General features: G+C 42.8%; 1 protein-coding gene across 2 annotated transcripts; it reads right to left on the bottom strand.

Moving 5' to 3' along the window:
* Nucleotides 1–945: 945 nt before the first annotated feature.
* On the bottom strand, nt 946–20,334 carry LOC133135629 (bifunctional UDP-N-acetylglucosamine 2-epimerase/N-acetylmannosamine kinase-like). 2 transcript variants are annotated; one of them, XM_061252785.1, is made up of 12 exons: nt 20,211–20,334; nt 16,959–17,170; nt 16,216–16,670; nt 13,236–13,388; nt 11,969–12,181; nt 9,576–9,663; nt 8,686–8,896; nt 7,900–8,029; nt 7,530–7,751; nt 5,655–5,864; nt 4,798–4,914; nt 946–2,662 (listed from the first exon to the last, which is right to left on the bottom strand). In XM_061252785.1, the coding sequence occupies exons 1-12, from the start codon at nt 20,241–20,243 to the stop codon at nt 2,427–2,429; spliced, it is 2,280 nt and encodes a 759-aa protein (XP_061108769.1). In that variant the 5' UTR covers nt 20,244–20,334; the 3' UTR covers nt 946–2,426. The 2 variants fall into 2 exon arrangements, with proteins under 2 accessions (XP_061108769.1, XP_061108770.1); XM_061252786.1 differs by having other exon boundaries at nt 5,682–5,864.
* Nucleotides 20,335–21,490: the final 1,156 nt, after the last annotated feature.

Here is a 21,490-nt window from a genome sequence, read left to right as displayed (position 1 = left end):
TGGGGGGGAATATGCTCTAAACTGATCATCACATGAGGCCAAATGATTCACAATGTGGAAGTATGATGCATGGTTCGGGTTCTGTGGGTATGGTCTGAATGCAGTTCTAATACGTTTATAGAATTCCTAACGTAGACATAGGCTTGGTTATTCACAACACAAATGGATAATTACATATGCAGTACTTGCATTTATTACCAGTGGTCTCCACGGACAGAAAAGGATTTTATAATTCTGCCCATACCAGTGACCTTCATTCCTGGTCCTGGAGAGCTGCAGGGTGTGCTGGTTTCTTTTCACCTCGACATCAGCAACCAATTCAGACCCAAGAAACCAGGTGAGGTCAGTTAACTGTGTAATTAACTGCTTTAATTGATAAATTAGGTGCTGAGTAACAACAAAAGCCAGCACACCTTGCAGCCGTCCAGGAATGAAAATCACTGGTTCATATATAAAATCGAAAGTGAGGTTGGTAGTGGATAAAAACAATAAAACAACATGGATGAACCAGGCCAGCCTGCAATAGGCTGCCAGACCAGCGATGTTTGGTGAGCTGAAAATTGATAGGGCGCAAACCTTTCCTTCAAAATCAATATTGGTCTCCAACCTGTTTCCATTCATTTTCCTTGATTATCAAGCATTCCAACGATTCATATCCGCCTGTTTCATTGTCACCTGTAAAGCATTTTTATTCCCTGGAATATTAATATATATATATATATATATATATATATATATATATATATATATATATATATATATATATATATTAGTGGAAACACATTGCTAATTCCATCCAATAAAATGTTTTGAATAAAATTTCAGGTAACCGTAGAACTTTTATTGGTGTTAAAGTATCACTAAACTATTTGACCAAAGTCACACACACACACACACACACACACACACACACTGTGCAGCGAAAGCAAACACACGGAGCCCTCATAAATGGAAAAGTTATTTTTATTTTAAGGTTTTGGTAAACATTCTCACCATATATTACTCTAACCATCTGAAATTCAAGACAGTTTTTTTGCACACAGAAACATTTGTAACAATCTTTGAATGTAAAATGTATATTTACATCCACATATCATTAAAAATGTGACATTTATGAAATGCATAGTTGTCACAATTTTAATGATATATGGATCGGATATGGATTTTAATGATAATGATTATCACATATTTATTTCATTGTGCAAAATTGAAATACAAAAAGGGTCACTTCAAAGACTATGACTTCATATAAATGTCACTGAAAATCACAGCATAGACTATAATAGCTATATTTCAGTTATGGTTCCCCAAACTTGTTTTGTCAGCTTCATTTCAGACATAAAGCTTTAAGTCTGGACAGTTTTCCAAAGTTTATTAAATAAACTTAATATTAAGAAAACAATAAAATGTCCCTTCAATAATATGACTAAAAAATATGACATAATGCCCTCCTCCCTGAAATAATATGGCATAGATCCAACAAAACATTCTCATAACCAGGACAGAACAGTCATAACGGTGGTTTACATCATTTTTACATGACAAATCCTGTTACACTATACGAATGTATGCTGTGCCAATAAAAGTTTTGAAATGAAATTTTCTACATGAATTTTCACGGTGTTACAACATTTGCCTAAAGTTGTAATTGGCTGGCTGTGTGTATGTGGCCTGTATGTGGCCTGTATGTGGCTCAGATAGTTAAAGTAAAGTGCTAGCAACTGCACACATATAGACATATCACTGTTGACTAACTAAGTTGCATTTTCTTCCCAGTCATATACCATAGCAATCAGCTCGATGGGTGAATGTGTGGATGTTGTGGAGAATGCTTAGTGGGCAGCATAGTTAACTTTTTCTCCATTTTCAAGTATAAGAAAAGGTGCTGTTGAGGGATGCTGTGGTTTACAATTCTCATCACTTACAAGGGTCTGGTGGGGGCTGGTGGGTAGCTGACCTGCTTTTCTAGTGCAGTTGTTCTAGATAACCCCCCACGGTCTGTAATCAAATATTGACTGTGGCTGGTGGGCCCACAGGGCACCTCACGATTAGCTTCTACCCAGAGTTAGGTAGGGTTTGTTTGCGAGGATCTTGTTGTTGTCGACCTGTTAAGCTGCACATGAAGCCTAGCACGGGTGACCTGTTAAGCTGCGCCTGTGCTAGGCTTACCGACTCTAGAGGTAAAGCAAAAGCAGTTAAAAATGTAAAAAATAGTTTCTGAAATAAAAACAAAAAAAACAGCAGTGCCAACCCCCCCCAGAGGGAAAGTGTCTCTCATGGGGGTGGGGTGTCCCCACATAGAGTACCTGCCCCAGGCGCGCCCCAAGCAAGGTTCCACATGGAGAGAGGAAGAGGGCGGAGATGCAGGCGTGGGGCGGGGTTATTGGCTAGGCGGGGGAAGGGCGGTGGCTGTTAGGACCGGACCGTCAGTACATCCTGCGGGTGGCGTAGTCCAGCACCATGCTGGCCGCCCCCAGGAGGGCCGGGTCCTCCAGGTTGGAGGTCAGCACCGTGACGCTGCTGGCTGAGCTCAGAGCTCGCTGGGAGATGACCTTCTTGACGGGGGCCAGGTAGGACGAAGCCAGCACGCCGGAGAGGACCACCAGGGAGGGGTTGACTGTGTGCAGGATGTTCACCACGGCCACGCCCAAGGCGGTGCCAGCTGAGGGGAGAGAGAGGGTCAGAGCGATACCAACGTATGCACATTACACGTGCACACAAGAACATACAGGCTTGCTTCCAATAGAAACTGTTTGGCTCAAGTTGTGCAGCAGTTTAACCAGAAATGTTGTAATTGGGAGATATGCCACTGACATGAATATCAGGTTTCACCACCAGGGGGCGATTATGAGCTCTAGAACTGGGTTAAGCAGAGCACACTGAATGGGGGTCAGTGGCATTTTCAGTGCACTTTGTGTTTGCTACTTTACTGGCTCTTAGATGGCTAGTTGAATACGGGATGGCTGTGTCGCGTAGCCTCAATGCTAGTGGAAATCCTTTTAAAGTAAGATCAGAAACAACCATTCATTGCATCTCATCTTATAATTATGTATGTATTATAAACATTAGACCATGTAACAATGACAGCAATACTCCAGTTACTCGAAAGTATTTGAAATATACTGTGATGACCGTTTTATAGCATTTAGCTCCGTGCACCACCTTGTATTCTACCATGTATTAGCAATCCCTCTCTTGTTGGTCAGTTTAAGGTTTAGATGTTATACAGGCAGCCGACCTGCATGTTGCTACCTGCACAGGCTCACAAATATGATTAGGCATAATCATACACATTCAAAAGAAGGTCTGAATTATTCATTTGCATGCACACACACATTCAGGCATGCATCCACCCATTGCTTGAGGTGTACACATACATTTGGAACAAACTCTCTGTGTGAATGCACATGCAAAATGTAAGCCTTCGATATATGCAGTATACACCCAGTATACCCGGTATTTATTAGGTATTATTTTTTCAGTTGGTCGTCTGCTGCTATCACCCATCCAGTTCAAGGTTCAACGTGTTGTGTAGTCAGAGATTCCCTTCTGCATTCCACTGTTGTAAAGCATGGTTGTTTGCACTACTGTCACCTTCCTGTCAGCTTTGACCAGTCAGGCCATTCTCCTCTGACTTCTCGCATTAAGAAGGAATTTTCACCGACAGAACTGCCACTCACTGTAGACTCTAGAGACTGTACTCTAGTTGATCCAAGAGATCAGCAGTGAAATACTCAAACCACCCTGTCTGGCACCAACAAACATTCCACAGTCAAAGACTGAGATCACATTTCTTCCACATTGTGATGTTTGGTCTGAACAGCAACTGAAACTCTTGACTATGTCTGCATGCTTTTTATGCATTGAGTTGCTGCCACATGATTCAGTGATAATTGCATTAACATGAGCTGGCATGTGTCCAGGTTTACATAATAAAGTGGTCACTATATGTATAAGAATGCTGTCTAGCAGGTTTTCTATTTCTGAGACCTGTCTTACATGTGGATCCAGCTCCATTTTACACACCTGAGATAAAACTACTTGAAGAATTTGTGGAATTCTTTACTTCTTTCACTTCATTGTACGTCGCTCTGGATAAGAGCGTCTGCTAAATGCCTTGTAAAGTAATGTAATGTAATGTAAACAATCTTGTATTACAGTATCGTAAATGGTTTACGAAACCCGGATTACACAACCTGCTCTTAACACGCACGCTCAGGTTTCAATGAATGAATATCAGGTTTCACTTCCAGGGAGTGACTATGAGAAGTAAAACTGGGGTAAGCAGAGCAAACTGAATGGGGGTCAATGGCAGTTTTTCATAAAAAACATTTCTGTAAGATTATTATTATTTTTTTTTGTTAAAATTCACAGACATCGGATACGATTTTGAGTACACTTCGATTCGTGTTACTTTACGAGCTCTTAGTTGGCTAGTGGAATACAGGACTGTTGCGTAGCCTCAATGCTAGTGGAAAGAGATCAGAAAAGAACCATTGACTGCATCTCGGCTCATAATTATGTATTTAGTATAAGCATTAGACCGTGTAACAATAATACACGGTCAGACAGTAATTCAATTAATTACTCAACTGTCAACGACTGTCGACAACTGAGATCAGTCTCCACCTTGGGCATCTGTCAAAAACTGCTCTAAAACTGCACACTCACCTGTTCTGAGAACAGCCTCACTGTATGCACCTGTCACCGACTGCTCTAAAACTGCACACTCACCTGTTCTGAGAACAGCCTCACTGTATGCACCCGTCACCGACTGCTCTAAAACTGCGCACCCACCTGTTCTGAGAACAGCCTCTGCGTTGGGGTTCCCCAGCCGAGCAGCATTGATGAGGTGAGCAGCAGTAGCAGGCTCTGAGGCTTTGAGGGCCACATCCTCCTTCATTAGTAGATCCGCTGTGAATTACAAAAGTACAGCTAAGCCACACTGTTACAGAAAAAGTACAATTACAATGTACACTGTTACAACACCAGACCTGGGTTCAAATAGTATAGTATTTGTTTGTTAAAAACGTTTCTGCATTTGCCTACGCTCGCCTGGTGCATTGCAGCAAATTAAATAATCCCAAAATGTAAACATTATCCATTTGCTCCTCAAATGCACCAGGCAAGATTAATAGTGCACAGAAAAGTGTTTGAACCCAGGTCTGGCTACCGTAACAGAATATAATTATAGAACAAACAGTTTTAACATATTGTTACAGTGCACCGTTACACTGCACTTTATGCTGCAGCGTATCATTGCACCATTACATTATGTTTTAGCACAATGTTGCACTATTACATCATGTGGCAACAAACCGTTGCACCATTGCATTATGCTGTAACATACTGTTGCACTATTGCATCAAGCTGCAACACACCGTTGCACTATTGCATCAAGCTGCAACAAACCGTTGCACCATTGCATTATGCTGTAACATACTGTTGCACTATTACATCAAGCTGCAACACATCGTTGCACTATTACATAAAGCTGCAACAAACCGTTGCACCATTGCATTATGCTGTAACTTACTGTTGCACTATTACATCAAACTGCAACACACTGTTGCACTATTACATAAAGCTGCAACAAACCGTTGCATGATTACATCGCTCTGCAACAAACCGCTGCACCCTGAGGTAATAGTTACCGTAAGGCTGAGTGGGGGAGTACAGACCGTCGTGCAGTTTGTTGGCCTCGCGCTGCAGAGCCTGGCCGGACGCGTACGCCTCCACGCAGCCGCGGTTGCCGCACTTGCACTCGGGCCCGTCCAGAGACACGGTGATGTGGCCCAGCTCGGCCCCGCAGAAGGTGCTGCCGTGGATCAGCTCGCCATGCTGTATGATCCCCCCTCCGATGCCTGCCAAACACACACAGGGGAAACAGGCCTTTAGGGCAGGATTCTGACTTCAGCTTCACTGGCTGTGTGAGAAAGTGGCTCATAGCAAGTAAGAGAAACCGTGGTATGCTAGTTGGAAAGTTGATGTACTCTTCAAGGGTTCAAATTGTATCTGTGATCGCTCTCGGTTTTGGAACTGTACTTTTCTCTCTGGTCTTCAACACACTTGCCCCTGATTTTTATTTACACTATATTGTACGTCGCTCTGGATATGAATCTGCTATATGACCGTAATGTAATGGAACAAGTAAGAGCAATGTGACTGAACTTGTTTGAAGAACATGCAGATGATGCATGTGAGTGTGTTCATGCAAATGTGAGTTTGCTGGGCTTCTGCATTAGAGACCGCAGGGGAAACATCCTTATTTGAGATGTCATATCGCATTTCAGAACAGGTCAGGTGTAGACCAATATCTCATCCCCCCAAGGTTTAATCAATGTCAATATAGTCAAGTACATAAAAGTGAGCTACACCTTGCACAAATTTTAACATAGCGTGTGTTCCCACAGTCTTCTGAGTAACCCAAGTAAACTTTCCTGCTTTTTGTTACATGGTTCTCTTCATGAATAGGGAGATAATTAAACTCCATTTTGTGTTTTGGATTGAACACCTGTTGTCTTTAACTGCGTTATTTACTTGTGTATTAGGATGATACCTTTGCTAGTTTTATTTGGCTAGGTAAGCAGTTTATTCCTAAATTTGCGGTATTGCCATAAAAAAAAAAAAAGAAAAGATGATCAAATAGGCTCTAGTCCTTATCTTTGTTGTTCAGCTAGCAGTTGAAATTGTACTTCCCTCTTGGGTCTTTCAGCGTACTTATCTCTGATTTGGGTATGCACTTTTTTGTACGACACTCTGGATAAGAGCATCTGTCAAATACCATTAATGTAATCTAATGTAATGTCTCCGTGCAGCTTTAGTGTGTCGGGTGTTACTGTGTTAATTCTACCCGAGGACAGTCTCAACTTTATGACATGATTTACATAATTATTTATGAAAATTATTATGCCTTTATTGATCGTACATTGAAAAGTCATCAAAATTATACAACAGCGTTGTATCTCGAAACGTTTTGACTGACAACCCCGCTTTTCCCATACTCACCTCTTACTTGTCTCTCTATTTTTCTGTTTAGCAAGCGAAGAACTGAAAAAGGAAATGTCCAAAATGTCCGAGACTCAAACGGCAAACGGTTTGCCACGATATACACGGCTCCATTGCGTCAAACCAGGTCTCTTTCTTTGATAGGGCCATTCCACATCAGGAGAAAATAGGAGTAAAAGGAGATTTTAATGAATAAATATGCGCTAACCGCGTAACCGCGTAACGGGTCCTCGTGCCACTGGGGCAACATGGCTCAGGCAGTAAGAGCAGTCGTCTGGCAGTCGGAGGGTTGCCGGTTCGATCCCCCACCTGGGCTGTGTCGAAGTGTCCCTGAGCAAGACACCTAACCCCCAAAATGCTCCTGACGAGCTGGTCAGCGCCTTGCATGGCAGCCAATCGCCGTCGGTGTGTGAGTGTGTGAGTGTGTGTATGAATGGGTGAATGAGAAGCATCAATTGTACAGCGCTTTGGATAAAGGCGCTATATAAATGGCAACCATTTACCATTTACATTCCGCATACCTGTGCCGGTGATGATGGTCACAAAGTCCTCCACCTCTCGGCCGTGTCCGAACTTCTTCTCCGCCAGCGCAGCGCAGTTTCCATCATTGTCCACCCACACTGGCAGGTGCAGGGTGTCGGAGATAGGTGTGCGAATGTCTATGCCGCTCCACTCCTGGATCAGCTTGGTGGAGTCAATGATCAACCCCTCCTTAGGATTCACACGGCCGCCAGTGGACACACCTGAGAGAGATAGAGAGAAAAGGAGAGGGAGGGAGAAAGAGTGCGTGAGAGAGACTTTCAGCGCCCCAGAGAAGCAACCGGCCCCATTTGGCTCCAAATCGAAGCAGTTCTGATGTGGTATCCATGATGCAAGCAGAAGTGTACCTACCAACACCCAAGATTCTGCAGTTGAGGTCCACAGCCTGGATTGCGGCATCTGTGCACATCTTCAAAATGAGTCCCATCCTATCTTCATAGGTTTTTGGGTTTGGTTGGCAGAACTTCTTCACCATTTCCCCCTGCCATCAAATAGCATAGAAAAAAGCACAACATTCAAACAACAAGTCAGTCAGTAAACAGAATTCCCTTTACAGCAGCAGGCAACTGGTCCAATCTTTATGAATTACTGATGAGTATTTATGCATGTGAAATATGATAAATAGGGCCCTGAAGGCTTCCTGTGTCCTTCTCCCAACACACATTAATCTATGACATCTATCACTTCCATGACATCCTTCAGGACTGGAGATAAACCTGCAGACAATACGGCCCTCAAGACTAGAGTTAAACCTGCAGATACTGTGGCCCTCCAGGACTGGAGTTAAACCTGCAGACACTGCGGCCCTCCAGGACTGGAGTTAAACCTGCAGACACTACAGCCCTCCAGAACTGGAGTTAAACCTGTAGACACTGCGGGACTGGACAGGGCAGGAGTTAAACCTGCAGACACTGTGGCCCTCCAGAACTGGAGGTAAACCTGCAGATAGTATGGTCCTCCAGAACTGCAGTTAAACCTGTAGACACTACAGGACTGGAGTTATACCTGCAGACACTGTGGCCCTCCTGAACTGGAGGTAAACCTGCAGATAGTATGGCCCTCCAGGGCTGGAATTAAACATGCAGACACTGTTGCCATTCAGGTCTGAAGTTTGATACCACTGCTCCAGGGCCTTACCTTCATGTTGACAATGGCCACACGCAGGTTGGTCCCCCCCAGGTCCACGGCCAGGGCGCTCTGAGTCTCCAGGATATGGTCGATGTCCTGGGAGAAGCAGTCTGCCACTGGCGGGAAGCGGAAGGACTTCTGCAGCGGTTCGTCTAGGTCGATGCTCTGCAGGAACTTCAGGATGCGTGGCACGGAGCCCCCGTCGCCGTAGATCTTAGAGCTGCGGAGCCAAGTTCAACAGCCGTTTAAGGACCAAATGCATTATGGGTAGGACTTGAGCACACAGCCAGTGTTTCACGTTTTATACTCATGGAGTCACTGTGAGAAACTATTACACTAAACTACGTAGTGTAGTTATTCCAACACAGGACCATAATTTTAGGGGCGGTTTCAGATTAAACAGATTAAATTTAGTCATGGAGAATCTCCATTCAAAATTTAAATTGTCTTTGAAACTGGCCCTTAGTTTGGTGGAGGTGAATAAAACATGAATTTGTTGAGGTGAGCTTGATTAAACTATAGTTGGGTAGATTGAGCTTGAATTGGACTGTTGAGGAGAACAGTTAGCCTAAGAGATGTTGGCACACATCCACAGTCAAGCAGCACGATTAGAGACTCATGGTAACTAGATGACTAAGTGAGACAACTTAACAATCACTGACACAAATTTAGACGGAATGATTATTAAACAAAAGTGAAACCGTGCTCTATTCAGTGCATATTCTGCGTGAATAAAGAGATAAAGACATAAAGGTAAGTAATAATGGTGATGTTTTTCATGGTAATCTAATTTTGTGAACTTTCTCCAGTGACACCTTTCACTTACTGTGATACAAATTTCCACAGATCTCTTTAAGAAGCATTTCTGTGTTTTTGACAGGTGATTATGTGGCACATACCAGGGATACCGTTTTCCAAACTGCAGCTCCAGGGCATGGTCAATCTTATTCTGCGTGTCTGCGTCTCGTACATGCAGGACGTTTTCACCTGAAGGGGTAGGCACATACAGTCGTGTTCAAAAACATAGCAGTACAACATCAGTAACCTGATGAACCACTTTTATTAGTAGTAGTGATAATTTAGTTTACTTCGATGTAGTAGGGTAATAGGAAAACAACAGACCAAACTGTCATGACATACACGTTGCTTGTTTTGAGTAATTGACTTATTAATTGAAACAGGCGTGTTCAACATAATAGCAGTGTGGAGTTTAATTTGAGAATTAATTAATTCTGTGAAAAAACAGGTGTCATTACTTGTCCTTTATTGAGGAAGAAGGGAAGCAATTGTTTCATACATTGTTATAAAATACATTTCCTTCTAAATTGCTAAGTAAAAGGGGCCATTGCAAACATTGTTCTGAGGAACAAGGTCATTTGATTAAAAACTTGATTGGAGAGGGGAAAACGTATAAAGAAGTGCAGCAAGTTATAGGATGCTCAGCTAAAATGATCTCAAATGCTTTAAAATGGCAACAAAAACCTGAAACACACAGAAGAAAATGAGCAAATACTGTTAAAATGGATCGAAGAATAGTCAGAATGGCACAAATTCAGCCATTCATCAGCTACAGATAGATCAGAGATGATCTACAATTACCTGTAAGTGCTGTTACAGTCAGAAGACATTTGATCGAAGCTAAGCTATCAGCAAGAAGCCCCTGTAAAGCACCATTGTTAAAAAAATGGCATGCGCAGAATCGTTTAAAATTTGCCAAAGAACACATCGATTGGCCCAAACAGAAATAGCGTAACATTCTGTGGACTCATGAGAGTAAAATTGTTCTTTTCGGATCTAGTGGTCATCGACACTACGTCAGACGACCCCCGGGTACTGAATTCAAGCCACAGTATACTGTGAAGACAGTGAAGCATGGTGGCGCAAAAATCATGGTATAGGGATGTTTTTCATACTATGGTGTTGGGTTCGTATACCAGGGATCATGGATCAGTTTGAATACATCAAAATACTTGAAGAGATTATGTTGCCGTATGCCGAAGAGGAAATTCCCCTGAAATGGGTGTTTCAACAAGACAACGACCCCAAACACACGAGTAAATGAGGAACATCTTGGTTCCAGACACAAAGGATTAAGGTAATGGAGTGGCCAGCTCAATCCTCTGATCTCAACCCCATTGGAAACTTGTGGGGTGACATTCTGAAGCGAAACCCAAAAATTCACAGGAACTGTGGAATGTAGTTTGTTCATCCTGGGCTGAAATACCTGTTACTACGTGCCAGAAGTTGGTTGACTCGATGCAAAACAGATGCGCAGCAGTTATCAAAAACAATGGTTATGCACCTTAATATTAGTTCAGTAAAGTGAAGCTAAATCTTGAAAAATGTATTTAGATTATACAGTAATATTTGAGTTTGAAAAGAAAAATGTCGACTGCCATTTTTTTGAACAGATTGATATTCCTTTTCTTTGCTTCCTGTAAAAGACTAACGCAGACTTGATAAAAATGTGTTAATGCTTTGATTTGGAATTGAATGTGTAATGTTTCCACTACATTTGAAATATGGAATTAAAAGCTATTAAAAAATAGTTGCACTTTATTCACTTTTTAACGCACTGCTATTTATTTGAACACAACTGTAGTCACAATTAGATAAACATTACATTACATGTTGTTTATCCAAAGGGACTTACAGTTGATTAGACTAAGCAGGAGATAATCCTCCCCTGGAGCAATGCAGGGTTAACAGCTGTGCAGATCTTTTTGTGGGCTACACCGGGAATCAAACCAATGACCTTGCAGGTTGCAGTCATGTACCTTAACCGCTAGGCTACAGGCTGTCCCCACAGATGGCTAAACATATGGCCTAGAGTCCAAAAGGACAGATAACGCACAGGGATGGAAAATAATGACTGTGTCATCAGGGCAACTAGAAGAAAACAACATCAGGGGCCTGTTTCCACAAAGCAGGAGTTAGCCAGATAACTGCTAAAACCCAGAATAGTTCCTTTTACTTCAGTCCATATTCCAGATTTGGGATGGTTCAGAATTATAATCAGTGCAGTTATCCAGCTTTGTCTGTAAAACCTGCTTTGTGGAATTGGCCCCAAGGGTGCTTGCATTCATGCTTAGGCAGATGTTCTTATTCAAAACAACTGACACAGCTTGTTCCTTGTTCAAGAGTACAGCCCAAAGCAGCACCAGCTGGGAAACCTCCTCACAACCTGTGAGTTATGAGCACAATTCCCTAGCCGATACGACGCCCTGCTGAGAACACTGATTTGACAGACCCTTCCAGAGCGAGCGTCAGCCATTTTCTACCCCACTCCTACCTGTCTCTCTGCCTGTCTGACGGGATCCCAGGTTGATGACGGGCGTTCCGAAGGCCCCGGCTTCCCGCACCCCGCAGCTGCTGTTCCCGATCATGCAGCCGGCGTGGGCCACCAGCTGGATGAACTGCTCGAACGGAACGTGTTTCGCCGCCCGGAAGTTGGGATGCCGCTCGATCCCCTTCCTCCGCATCACGCGCACCATGTCCTTACTTCCTGTGAGGGGGTACGGGGGGGAGGAGGTTAAATCTCTAGGGATAGCCGTCCCTTCTGTTAACTGTACAGGTGTGTTTACAATACGGAATCAAAATGACATCGAGACATTTCTGTTAAAAAATTCAACATTCTTCTACATAATTGAAATTAGACGGGCCACTCAATTTGCCTCAAAAAGGCAGTTTTAATAGCCTTTTTGATTAACAAAAATTAAACTTGAAGAGGCAGTGGAATATAAGATACATTTCATGTCTGAAAAACACACATTTATGGTTGGGTAAGCGACATTTTTTAAATAGATAATAGTTTTGTCCTCAGGATATCATGGAAATAATACAAATTTCACGTATGACTTGAGCTGTGACATGTTTCGGGAAACACTCTTCAAGACATTCTTACCGTTACATCATTCTTCTGGGAACTCACCCCTGAGCTTGAAGAACAGCATACCTTGCAGTCTTTTCCTGCTGGTAATACAGCTTGAGTGATGTTTCAACAAGCTACCAGCTCATAACCAGCTAGACCAGCTTTATGACCAGCTTTCCCATGCTCGTTGGCCAGCTCATACGCAGCTAGACCTTCGTATGACTTCTTATGTCAATGTTCAGGCTAGTAAAGCTGGCCAAGCTGGATTTTCCACAAAGCAGGATAACTGAGTAAACTGAAGAGCTGCACAAACAGATCGCTCCCAAATCTAAAACATTGACTGAAGTAAAAAGATCTGTTCTGCTTTTTACTTTATGCAGTTACCCAGCTAACTCAGTAATCCTGCTTTGTGGAACAGGCCACCATCTGCTGAAAAAAAATGCTCAAGCTAGGTTTTCAAACAGCTGGTAGCTGGTTGACCAATTCACACCAGCTCCATACTTAAAATGGTTTGAGCAGCTCAAGCTATGTTTAGAAAAAGCTGGTAGCTGGTGATTTCAAGCTGGTCTAACGGCATTTTACACCAGGGCAGTGCATAACCGTTTTATTAAACACAACATAAGATAAATGCCCGCAGCATGCCGTTGTTTTTGAAAATGCTGTGGTTTACCTGATTAGAGGGGCTTACCTGCATCAATGTTGGGGAAGAGGACAAGCGTCTTCCTGTTAAAGGACATAAGGGAGTCCAGCATCAGGCCGTACATCTTAACTGAGTTTTTGATGTCGGTGGTGACGGGGTGCTGCAGAGCCAGGATGTAGCCGTTTTCTTTTGCATCGTCTCCTGTTGAGGTACAAAGGTTGTTTTAAAACTGTCTCAGGTGCGGCGTATCAATCAGGTGGGCGAGGCACAGGTGAGGTGAGTCTCCCCCCCTCCCATTTTTGGCAAAATGCATTGGTGAGACCATGAGGTGGAAGGGGCGCTATATAAACGTAACTCAGGGATTCAGGTTCAGTTCCCAGATGGGGTAGGGGAGACTGGGGCACAACACTTCTTTTGTTTAATAAAAAAAAAAATATATATATATATAATAATAATAATAATAACAAAAATATATATAATAAAAAAAGAAAAAAAAGTGTATATATATGCTCATTGTAACAGCAATATTAGAAAACAGACTGAAAAGATTTTTGTTTTAATGCAAGTAGATGAATCCAACATGTCTTACTGTTTACATTTTTAATCCGATAATTGTCCAATAAAAAAACATTTTGTCTAACTAACCGCATATGACACAATTCATATGTGATGAATGTTTTGGAAGACATGGATAAAAAAATTCTATATAGGACCTAAAGTACATAGTACACATGGAATATACAACCTTACTTGAAAGGTTATTTGTGGTTGAAGCATTTATAATATGTGGGGGAATTTTGTAACACAGCGTTACAATGTTCCCCACACTGTGCTATTTGTACTGATGCATGATGCATGCTGTCACAGTTTCTTCTTGCGAGTGACGTGTCAAAACTATACTTTCGTGTAACGCACAAGGCAGTGATTTAAAGACGTATATTTGGAGTCTGTGTCATTGACACCATCAGTTAATCAAAAGAAGACTTGGTGCTAAAGCACAGAACTCTTGAAGAAGTTTTCAAATTGTCCTGTCAGTCGCGCATGAGAAGGGTGTTGCTATACTACATACAATAAGTGAAAACAACTAAGTGAAGAGCAAGTACACAAAATCCCCATGCTACAAAATGGCCATTGTTAGTTGGACATTTTGGAAGTAGGTCTCCCCTACTGCATGTGCAGGACAATTAACCTGAATTGCTACAATAAAATATAAAGCTGCATACATTGACCATGTGTTAACAGAAACTGTAAGTGGCTCAGGATAAGAGCATCTGCTGAATACCGAATGAAGTATTCAGCAGGTTTAAGTGTTCTCCCCGTCAAACGGTAACACAATAGAAGAATGTACAGTATGACGAATGCATAGCTCATAACATCAAAGCTTGTGAGTAGAAAGAAGTGTCAGGTGTCATGTCCATATGTCATGTCACTATCCCTCTTGTCTAACCCAAAAAATATATATAAATTGCACTTACGATGATTATTTTTTGTTTAGAACAGCAATTTATGTGTATTTTACGAGTTATGGATGTGAAGCTTTAACTTCTGGAAGAACCTATGCACTTGTAAGTCGCTTTGGATTAAAAGGGTCTGCCAAATGACTAAAATGTAAATGTAAAAATGTAGAAAAGAGCAAACTTTAAATTTTTTAACATTCATTTTCCAAAAAATTAAGTAAGTAACATATCACGTAATAGACCACTCTTCAGATAAAACTTAATCAAGGTTGTCTGGGATGACAGCCCATTACAGTAGCGAGACAGCCAATATCTGCAGAAGAACAGTGCCAAGTTAAATATGTAATGGTATTGGTAGGCATTTATATAGCGCCTTTATCCAAAGCGCTGTACAATTGATGCTTCTCATTCACCCATTCATACACACACTCACACACCGAAGGCGATTGGCTGCCATGCAAGGCGCCGACCAGCTCGTCAGGAGTATTTTAGGGGTTAGGTGTCTTGCTCAGGACACTTCGACACAGCCCGGGCGGGGGATCGAACTGGCAACCCTCCGACTGCCAGACGACTGCTCTTACTGCCTGAGCCATGTCGCCCCTGTGTTTTGAACAACCGACCAGCTGACCTTCTTAAACTGCATGACAGTGTATAGTACCAAAAATAATTGATGTGGTTTTAAAGCCTTCCAGTTACTCTGTGAAAAAATGTTTTTCACTCAGCACACTTTATAGTAAGGCCACTCTCAAAATACAGATTATTAGCCTACAATGTGTATGTGACAAATATAACATAAATATACAAACAGCTGGTAGTAGGTAATATCAAGCTGGTCATAGCTGGATTTTACACCAGGGTTGTATAATGTTTTCAAGGTGAAAATCCTGCATCGTATGCTTTCAACATCGAAATAAAAAAATATAAGGAGCGGAGTGGAAGCTGATCACGCTACATGCGAATTAGCATTATCGCGAGGCACCTTATCGGGTTTTACGCTATTACGTACTTTATGTTTTGTGCTAATAGAGAGGGTGTAGTAGGGTCACGTTAGCGGACGGCTCTAGCTACAGTATGTACCCAGCCAGTTCTGAATGACATAGGCAGGGTCACGTTAACAGGTGGCTCCAGATATAGTACACACCCAGCCAGTTCTGAATGACGTGGATGAGGTCACCTTAGCAGGCAGCTACAGTACCTACCCAGCCAGTTCTAAATGACATGGGCAGTGTCACGTTCACAGGTGGCTCCAGATATAGTACACACCCAGCCAGTTCTGAATGACGTGGGTGAGGTCACCTTAGCAGGCAGCTATAGTACCTACCCAGCCAGTTCTAAATGACATGGGCAGCGTCACGTTAACAGGTGGCTCCAGATATAGTCCACACCCAGCCAGTTCTGAATGACGTGGGTGAGGTCAACTTAGCAGGCAGCTACAGTACCTACCCAGCCAGTTCTGAATGACGTGGGTAGGGTCACCTTAGCAGGCGGCTCTAGCTGGAGTATACAGCCAGCTAGTTCTGAATGACATGGGCGGTGTCACAGTAGCCGGCGTTTCCAGCTATAGTACGTACCCAGCCAGTTCTGAATGACGTGGACGGGGTCCTCGCTGGGGTAGGAGGTGAGCAGCCGGTCGTAGGAGGGGCAGCCGGCCAGCAGGATCCGGGTGTGGTCCTCGCACATGGCGATGAGGTGCTGCTCGGCACTGCGGGTGCAGCAGGCGTGGTAGTGTGCCAGCTTGGAGATGGCGTGGCGAATGGAGTCGTCGATGGTGCCACTCACTTCGCCGCCCTCCAGGTGCAGGATGCGGATATTCATCAGCGCCGCCGCCGTGGCTAACGCCAGCGCGTCGAAGCGGTCGCCGTGGACCACCAGCACGTCCGGGCCGAGCCGCTTCAGGACGTCAGGGAGCTTGACCAGCGCCAGGCCCACCGACTCCACCATGGCCGCCTCGTCCTCCCCGCGCACGATGGTGTGCAGCTTGGAGCTGACCTCGAACTCGTCCTGCTCGATCATACGGAACGTGTTTCTGTGGGGGGGAAGGGACACAGTGTGATTTCACTCACGACGGACACACGACGGTGCCCTCAAACGGCCGGTCAGGATCGACGGTGAAGTACCTGATGCTAACAGTGAGAATAATGTAATATATTCACCACTAGAAGCATTATTGTTATCATTATTATTATTACGCTTATTCACACACATGCGCACGCACACATGTCCACACACACATCCTGCAGTGGCTTTTAGGCCCTTGAGTGCTCTGAAGAAAGTCTTATTTCTGTAAAAGAGGGAAGGGCGTCGCAGGGCTCACCCGTAATCGTCGATAAGGTGTGACCCCAGCACCACCACTTCCAGGTCAAAGTTGTCCGGGTCGGCCTTCAGCCCGAACATGATGGGAGCCAGCTTGGAGTAGTCGGCACGGTTACAGGTGGCCACGCACACCCTCAACTTCCTGTTCCTGGGGCTGTCCTCCATCCTCTCTCCCCTTTCTCTCTCACGCTGAACCTGCATGTAGTACAGCTCCTGCAACAGCAGAAGAGAGGAGTGGAGAAGAGGAGGAGAGGAGAGAAGCGGAGGACAGGGGAGAGAAAAGGAGAGGAGTGGAGGAGAGGAGAAGAGGGATAGAGAGGAGGAGGAGAGGAGGGGAGGATAAGGGGACATTTAATTTGGGGGTTTGTCTGAGTAGGCATAAAGTGTCAGAAATGTACCTAAAAATCTAACAATTCAAAAATCTGTGAATGACGTATGGCAGGAAGGCAAATACTACACACAATCCTTTGGGAAAATGCCTCTACAAGGTTAATAAATACTGTACGAAAATGTGGCATCAAGGAAACTCTCTTTAATTGAATTATGTTTCAAATTTAAAGTTCACATCCACCACTACATAGACACAGCTTCTACACATTCGTGAAATTATTTTTCTGTTACATTCACCACTGTAAATATGAAAATTAAAACTAAATCACATACTCAAATTTTATGGAAATAGAATGTACAGCATATTCACTACTGCACTGACATAACCACGATTTGTACGCATGGTTCATCTGATTAATCACTGCAGAAACACTGCAAATATAACTTAACCATTAAGCCAAACTGTGCCAATATGGTTTCTGCTGACCCACCACTTCACAAACACAGTGTTTTCACCACGGCAACGTCGCTTCCAATATACAGTTGGAAAGAGGTTGGTAATCGCACAAACAACCCCACAAATGCAACTTCTGCAAAACGCATTCTCCTTCATCACACTCACCACTACACTAACAAACTCACGAGATAAACTCACTTATCAAAAACACACTCACTACTCTGTTGAAAAATATATCTTAAGCTAGGGTTAACAGCTACATGGTTTGGCCAGCTAAAGCTTTTTTTTTTTTAAACAAGCTACCGACAATAGCGGGTTGACCAGCTCATTGCCAGCTTGACCAGCTCATGACCAAGGTGTATAGCAAGCTGGTATAGCAGGGCAGACAAACACACTTATCACTGCTCAAACACATGCAGTACTACACAAACACACACAGTACTATGCAAACTCACTACATAAACACACTCACAATTACTTGAATTAGCAGTGAAGCTGCCAACTTTTTGAGTCTTTGAGTGTCTGAGTGTCATAGGAGATTATTTTATCAACACTTACTGTCAACACGTCATTCTAATGTCTAAATGTCTAAATCTAAAATGATTACTGTAGATGTGGTTTATGTGCTTAGAAACACAATGGAGCCAAGTCACAACACTGGACAAATCCCCCTTTTGGATTTGAGGACAGTATCACCAAAAATGAGCATTCTGCATAGTTTTTCTAATCTATGTCTGTGTATTTTTCCAAAAAGGACATTTGGAGACTCCAAAAGGACACATGGAAATTAAATGATATTATTGGTCTTATGAGGTATAAAATGCTGCATTTGCTGACTAAACAATACGACAGTTTTTATCCTGAAAAAAAGTGTTTGCATTTCCCCCGCCTGTCACCCACCCCTACCTCTCTGTCCAAAACAGGTCGAGAAGGTCATAAAAAATAAGTAGAATAATCACATTAATGCCATCTTGTATACTAATGTATTCACTGAGGTCCATTGATTGAAGTTTTTGTCAAATACCCAACCCCCATCAACAAGTCACATTCCATAATTTCACATGCTATTTATTATCCAAAAGCAGGCTGGCTCCTTATTTATAAGCATACTGAATAATAATTTAGGTGTTTAGATGGTCACCGATATAAAATGGGGTCACATCATTGAAAATTCCCTCTATTGTGTTGTCTATGGTCTTTTCACTGTCTTCCACAGGAATACAAGAGATTCCTACTGATAGAACTGTGAGTTTTAAACGCTTTCAAACAGGATATCCTGTTACCATAATGATTCAAAATTGCAGTCTGAAAAAAGGAATGAATGCAAAAAAACCCATCTGCATGCATATTGAAAATGTTACAGTTTCATTACGCCCAGCCCATGTATTTAATCACACCACACCTGGGCCAATGATTAACAAAAAATGTAATGATGCAAGAAGCTTTGCTTCATACATCATTGTGGAGATAGTGTTGATCCAACTCTAGCACCACACTAGGACCACCATTTTGAAGTTGTGCAAGTTAACACGGTGTTTGTCGCATAACCTGGCTGCTATATTTTGAATTGAAATCCTCCACTGAAGCAGGATTTCACCAATCCTGAAATCACCAAGACACATCATGCAATGCATGCCATGCACCATCCAGCCCCATGCACTGAACTAGCCTTTCATTTGTCGGAAGGGGAACTGACTACATGACAGTCACACACAGGAGAACGGTATCTGCTCAAAGGAATGAAGGAAGACCAGCAAACGCCTCTCAGCAAGGCAGACGCAAACACAAGACTGAGTATCACAACATGAGAGAGACAGAGAGAGAGGGAAACTGCGAGACAGAGAAAGAGAGCTTCCTACTCCAACTCATGCTGAGGTCTCCAGCTACACAGAGAGCCAGCTTAAGATAAAATGAATAGTGAGTAAGAATTCACATTGACAAGAACATATCATACCTCTAGGCCTTGTCATTCACCTAATGTACAGTCTAAGAGAGCATCCAGATCTGCGTCTGGCTCGGGGGGGTCTCTGCCTCTTCTACACGTCCTGGCAAAGCTGCCCCACACATCGACAGTGGAGGATTGAACTACACCATGAAATAAGCAGGGAGTATGGTCCCGTTCTTTGAATGCGAAATCCTTCTCCGTCCGGCACTCTCACACACGGTCGGCACAGTTCCTGCCTCCACACCGGCAGTGTCACAAGCTCCGCTGACCACAGGCAGTATCGGGAGAGGGAAGGTGCTCAAACATGCCCCACTTCCAACCAACTCACGCAAATATTTCAAGAATCCATGTCTCTTTTTAAAATTCCCCATACAGAACGGATACATTTAAAATCTGAAACCTCCGCTGTGAAATTTGGAAGATTCCCATTATTCCATTTCAAATCTAGGGGTGGATAAAAACCCCTCTGTCTGGCAACCCTGAAGGGGCAAGGAAGGATGGGGGGGAAGCAGTGAACTCACATGTGGGTTTTTGACTATTTCCTCTGGATGCATGGTCAGCTGGACGGATCTCACTGCAAACTTTCCTGACAAATTTCAGTTCACCTTCTCCGGAGTGCAGATTCCCAGTGGCACTCAGTCACAGTAATCCCGTCTATACAAAAGGACACTGTGACCCACCCCCTAATATACATAGAGTGTGCTCATTGGCTGAGGTGCAGCGCTGCCTTTGGGGCTGGACCTATCACTCCATGTTCTCCAAACTAGTAAAAAAAAATATATAGAAAAATATACACACCACAATTGTAATGGCAGTTATATTATCTTAAGGCACAACTTGTACATTATCATTTAAAACTTTATATGTTCTTTGTCATGGTATATCCCTGCGATTTCTATATAAATGAAACTATCTATCAGTAACACCGGGGGGTGAAAATTATTGCAAGGACCAAAACTTGGTAATTTTGGGACAGAATTTGCACTCCCTGTTGCTGTGCGCCACAACCCGCATCATAACAAGTTGTTGTTTCCACATTATTCGTGATAAGTGATTGTTCTGAGCTCACAGTATAAAGGCAAAAGTACGCAATAGCATAGATCAAAACTAATCTCCTTATCCTATCTTTACCACCACCGTCACTGGGCAAAAATAACGCTGATGATGATGCATTATTAACATAAAAAAAAAAAACAGCCTTGGTGTCATCGTCAAATACGTTGTACCATGTTTACTTGATAAGCCGTCTGTAAACAAATGCTCTCAATAAGATGTCATGGGTGTACCAGTCCTGAAACTGGCTTTTGGCCTTTACTCGGAGAAAAACATATGACTTTTGAGGTTTTCAATATAACAAAGAAAAAATCATCCAAGACGTGACCCACATGTATAAAAAAATTACTCTAAGGCAGATACCAATGTGAATGAAATGTGTGACTGTGCTGCATTATATTCTCATATACTGCATGTATTTTTGAGGTGAACCCAAAGACAATTGTCTGGTCTTAGTCAGACAATAAAGTTCTATTCTATTCTATTTTAGACTAATAATTCATAACAGAGCCTGTTTGACCACGCAGCAATCTACATAAATCCATGTACAACCTGTTTTCTTATCACAATAAAGCAAGATAAACGGGAACAACTGTATATATCCCCAGGAAATGAGTTTGCTAAAGGAAGCCATTCCAGGGTTTAAGAAACACAATAAACTCTCCTAGACAGGTGCGACAGTAAGAACTCAGCACAGACCTTCTAGAACATTATCTAATCTTATTCTCACAGCACCTATCTCATATTA

This window comes from Conger conger, chromosome 8, assembly GCF_963514075.1.
Source record: "Conger conger chromosome 8, fConCon1.1, whole genome shotgun sequence".
NCBI lineage: Eukaryota > Metazoa > Chordata > Actinopteri > Anguilliformes > Congridae > Conger > Conger conger.
The sequence above is the reverse complement of the archived record's forward strand: the minus strand, read 5'-3'. Positions and strand labels throughout refer to the sequence as shown.

Coding starts and splice junctions, on each gene's coding strand:
- LOC133135629 (XM_061252785.1), bottom strand. CDS start 20,243: ATGCATCCAGAGGAAATAGTCAAAAACCCACAT. Junction 8,030..8,685: donor TGGCCATTGTCAACATGAAG/GTAAGGCCCTGG, acceptor ATTTGATGGCAG/GGGGAAATGGTGAAGAAGTT. Junction 2,663..4,797: donor AGAGGCTGTTCTCAGAACAG/GTGGGTGCGCAG, acceptor CTCTCCCCTCAG/CTGGCACCGCCTTGGGCGTG.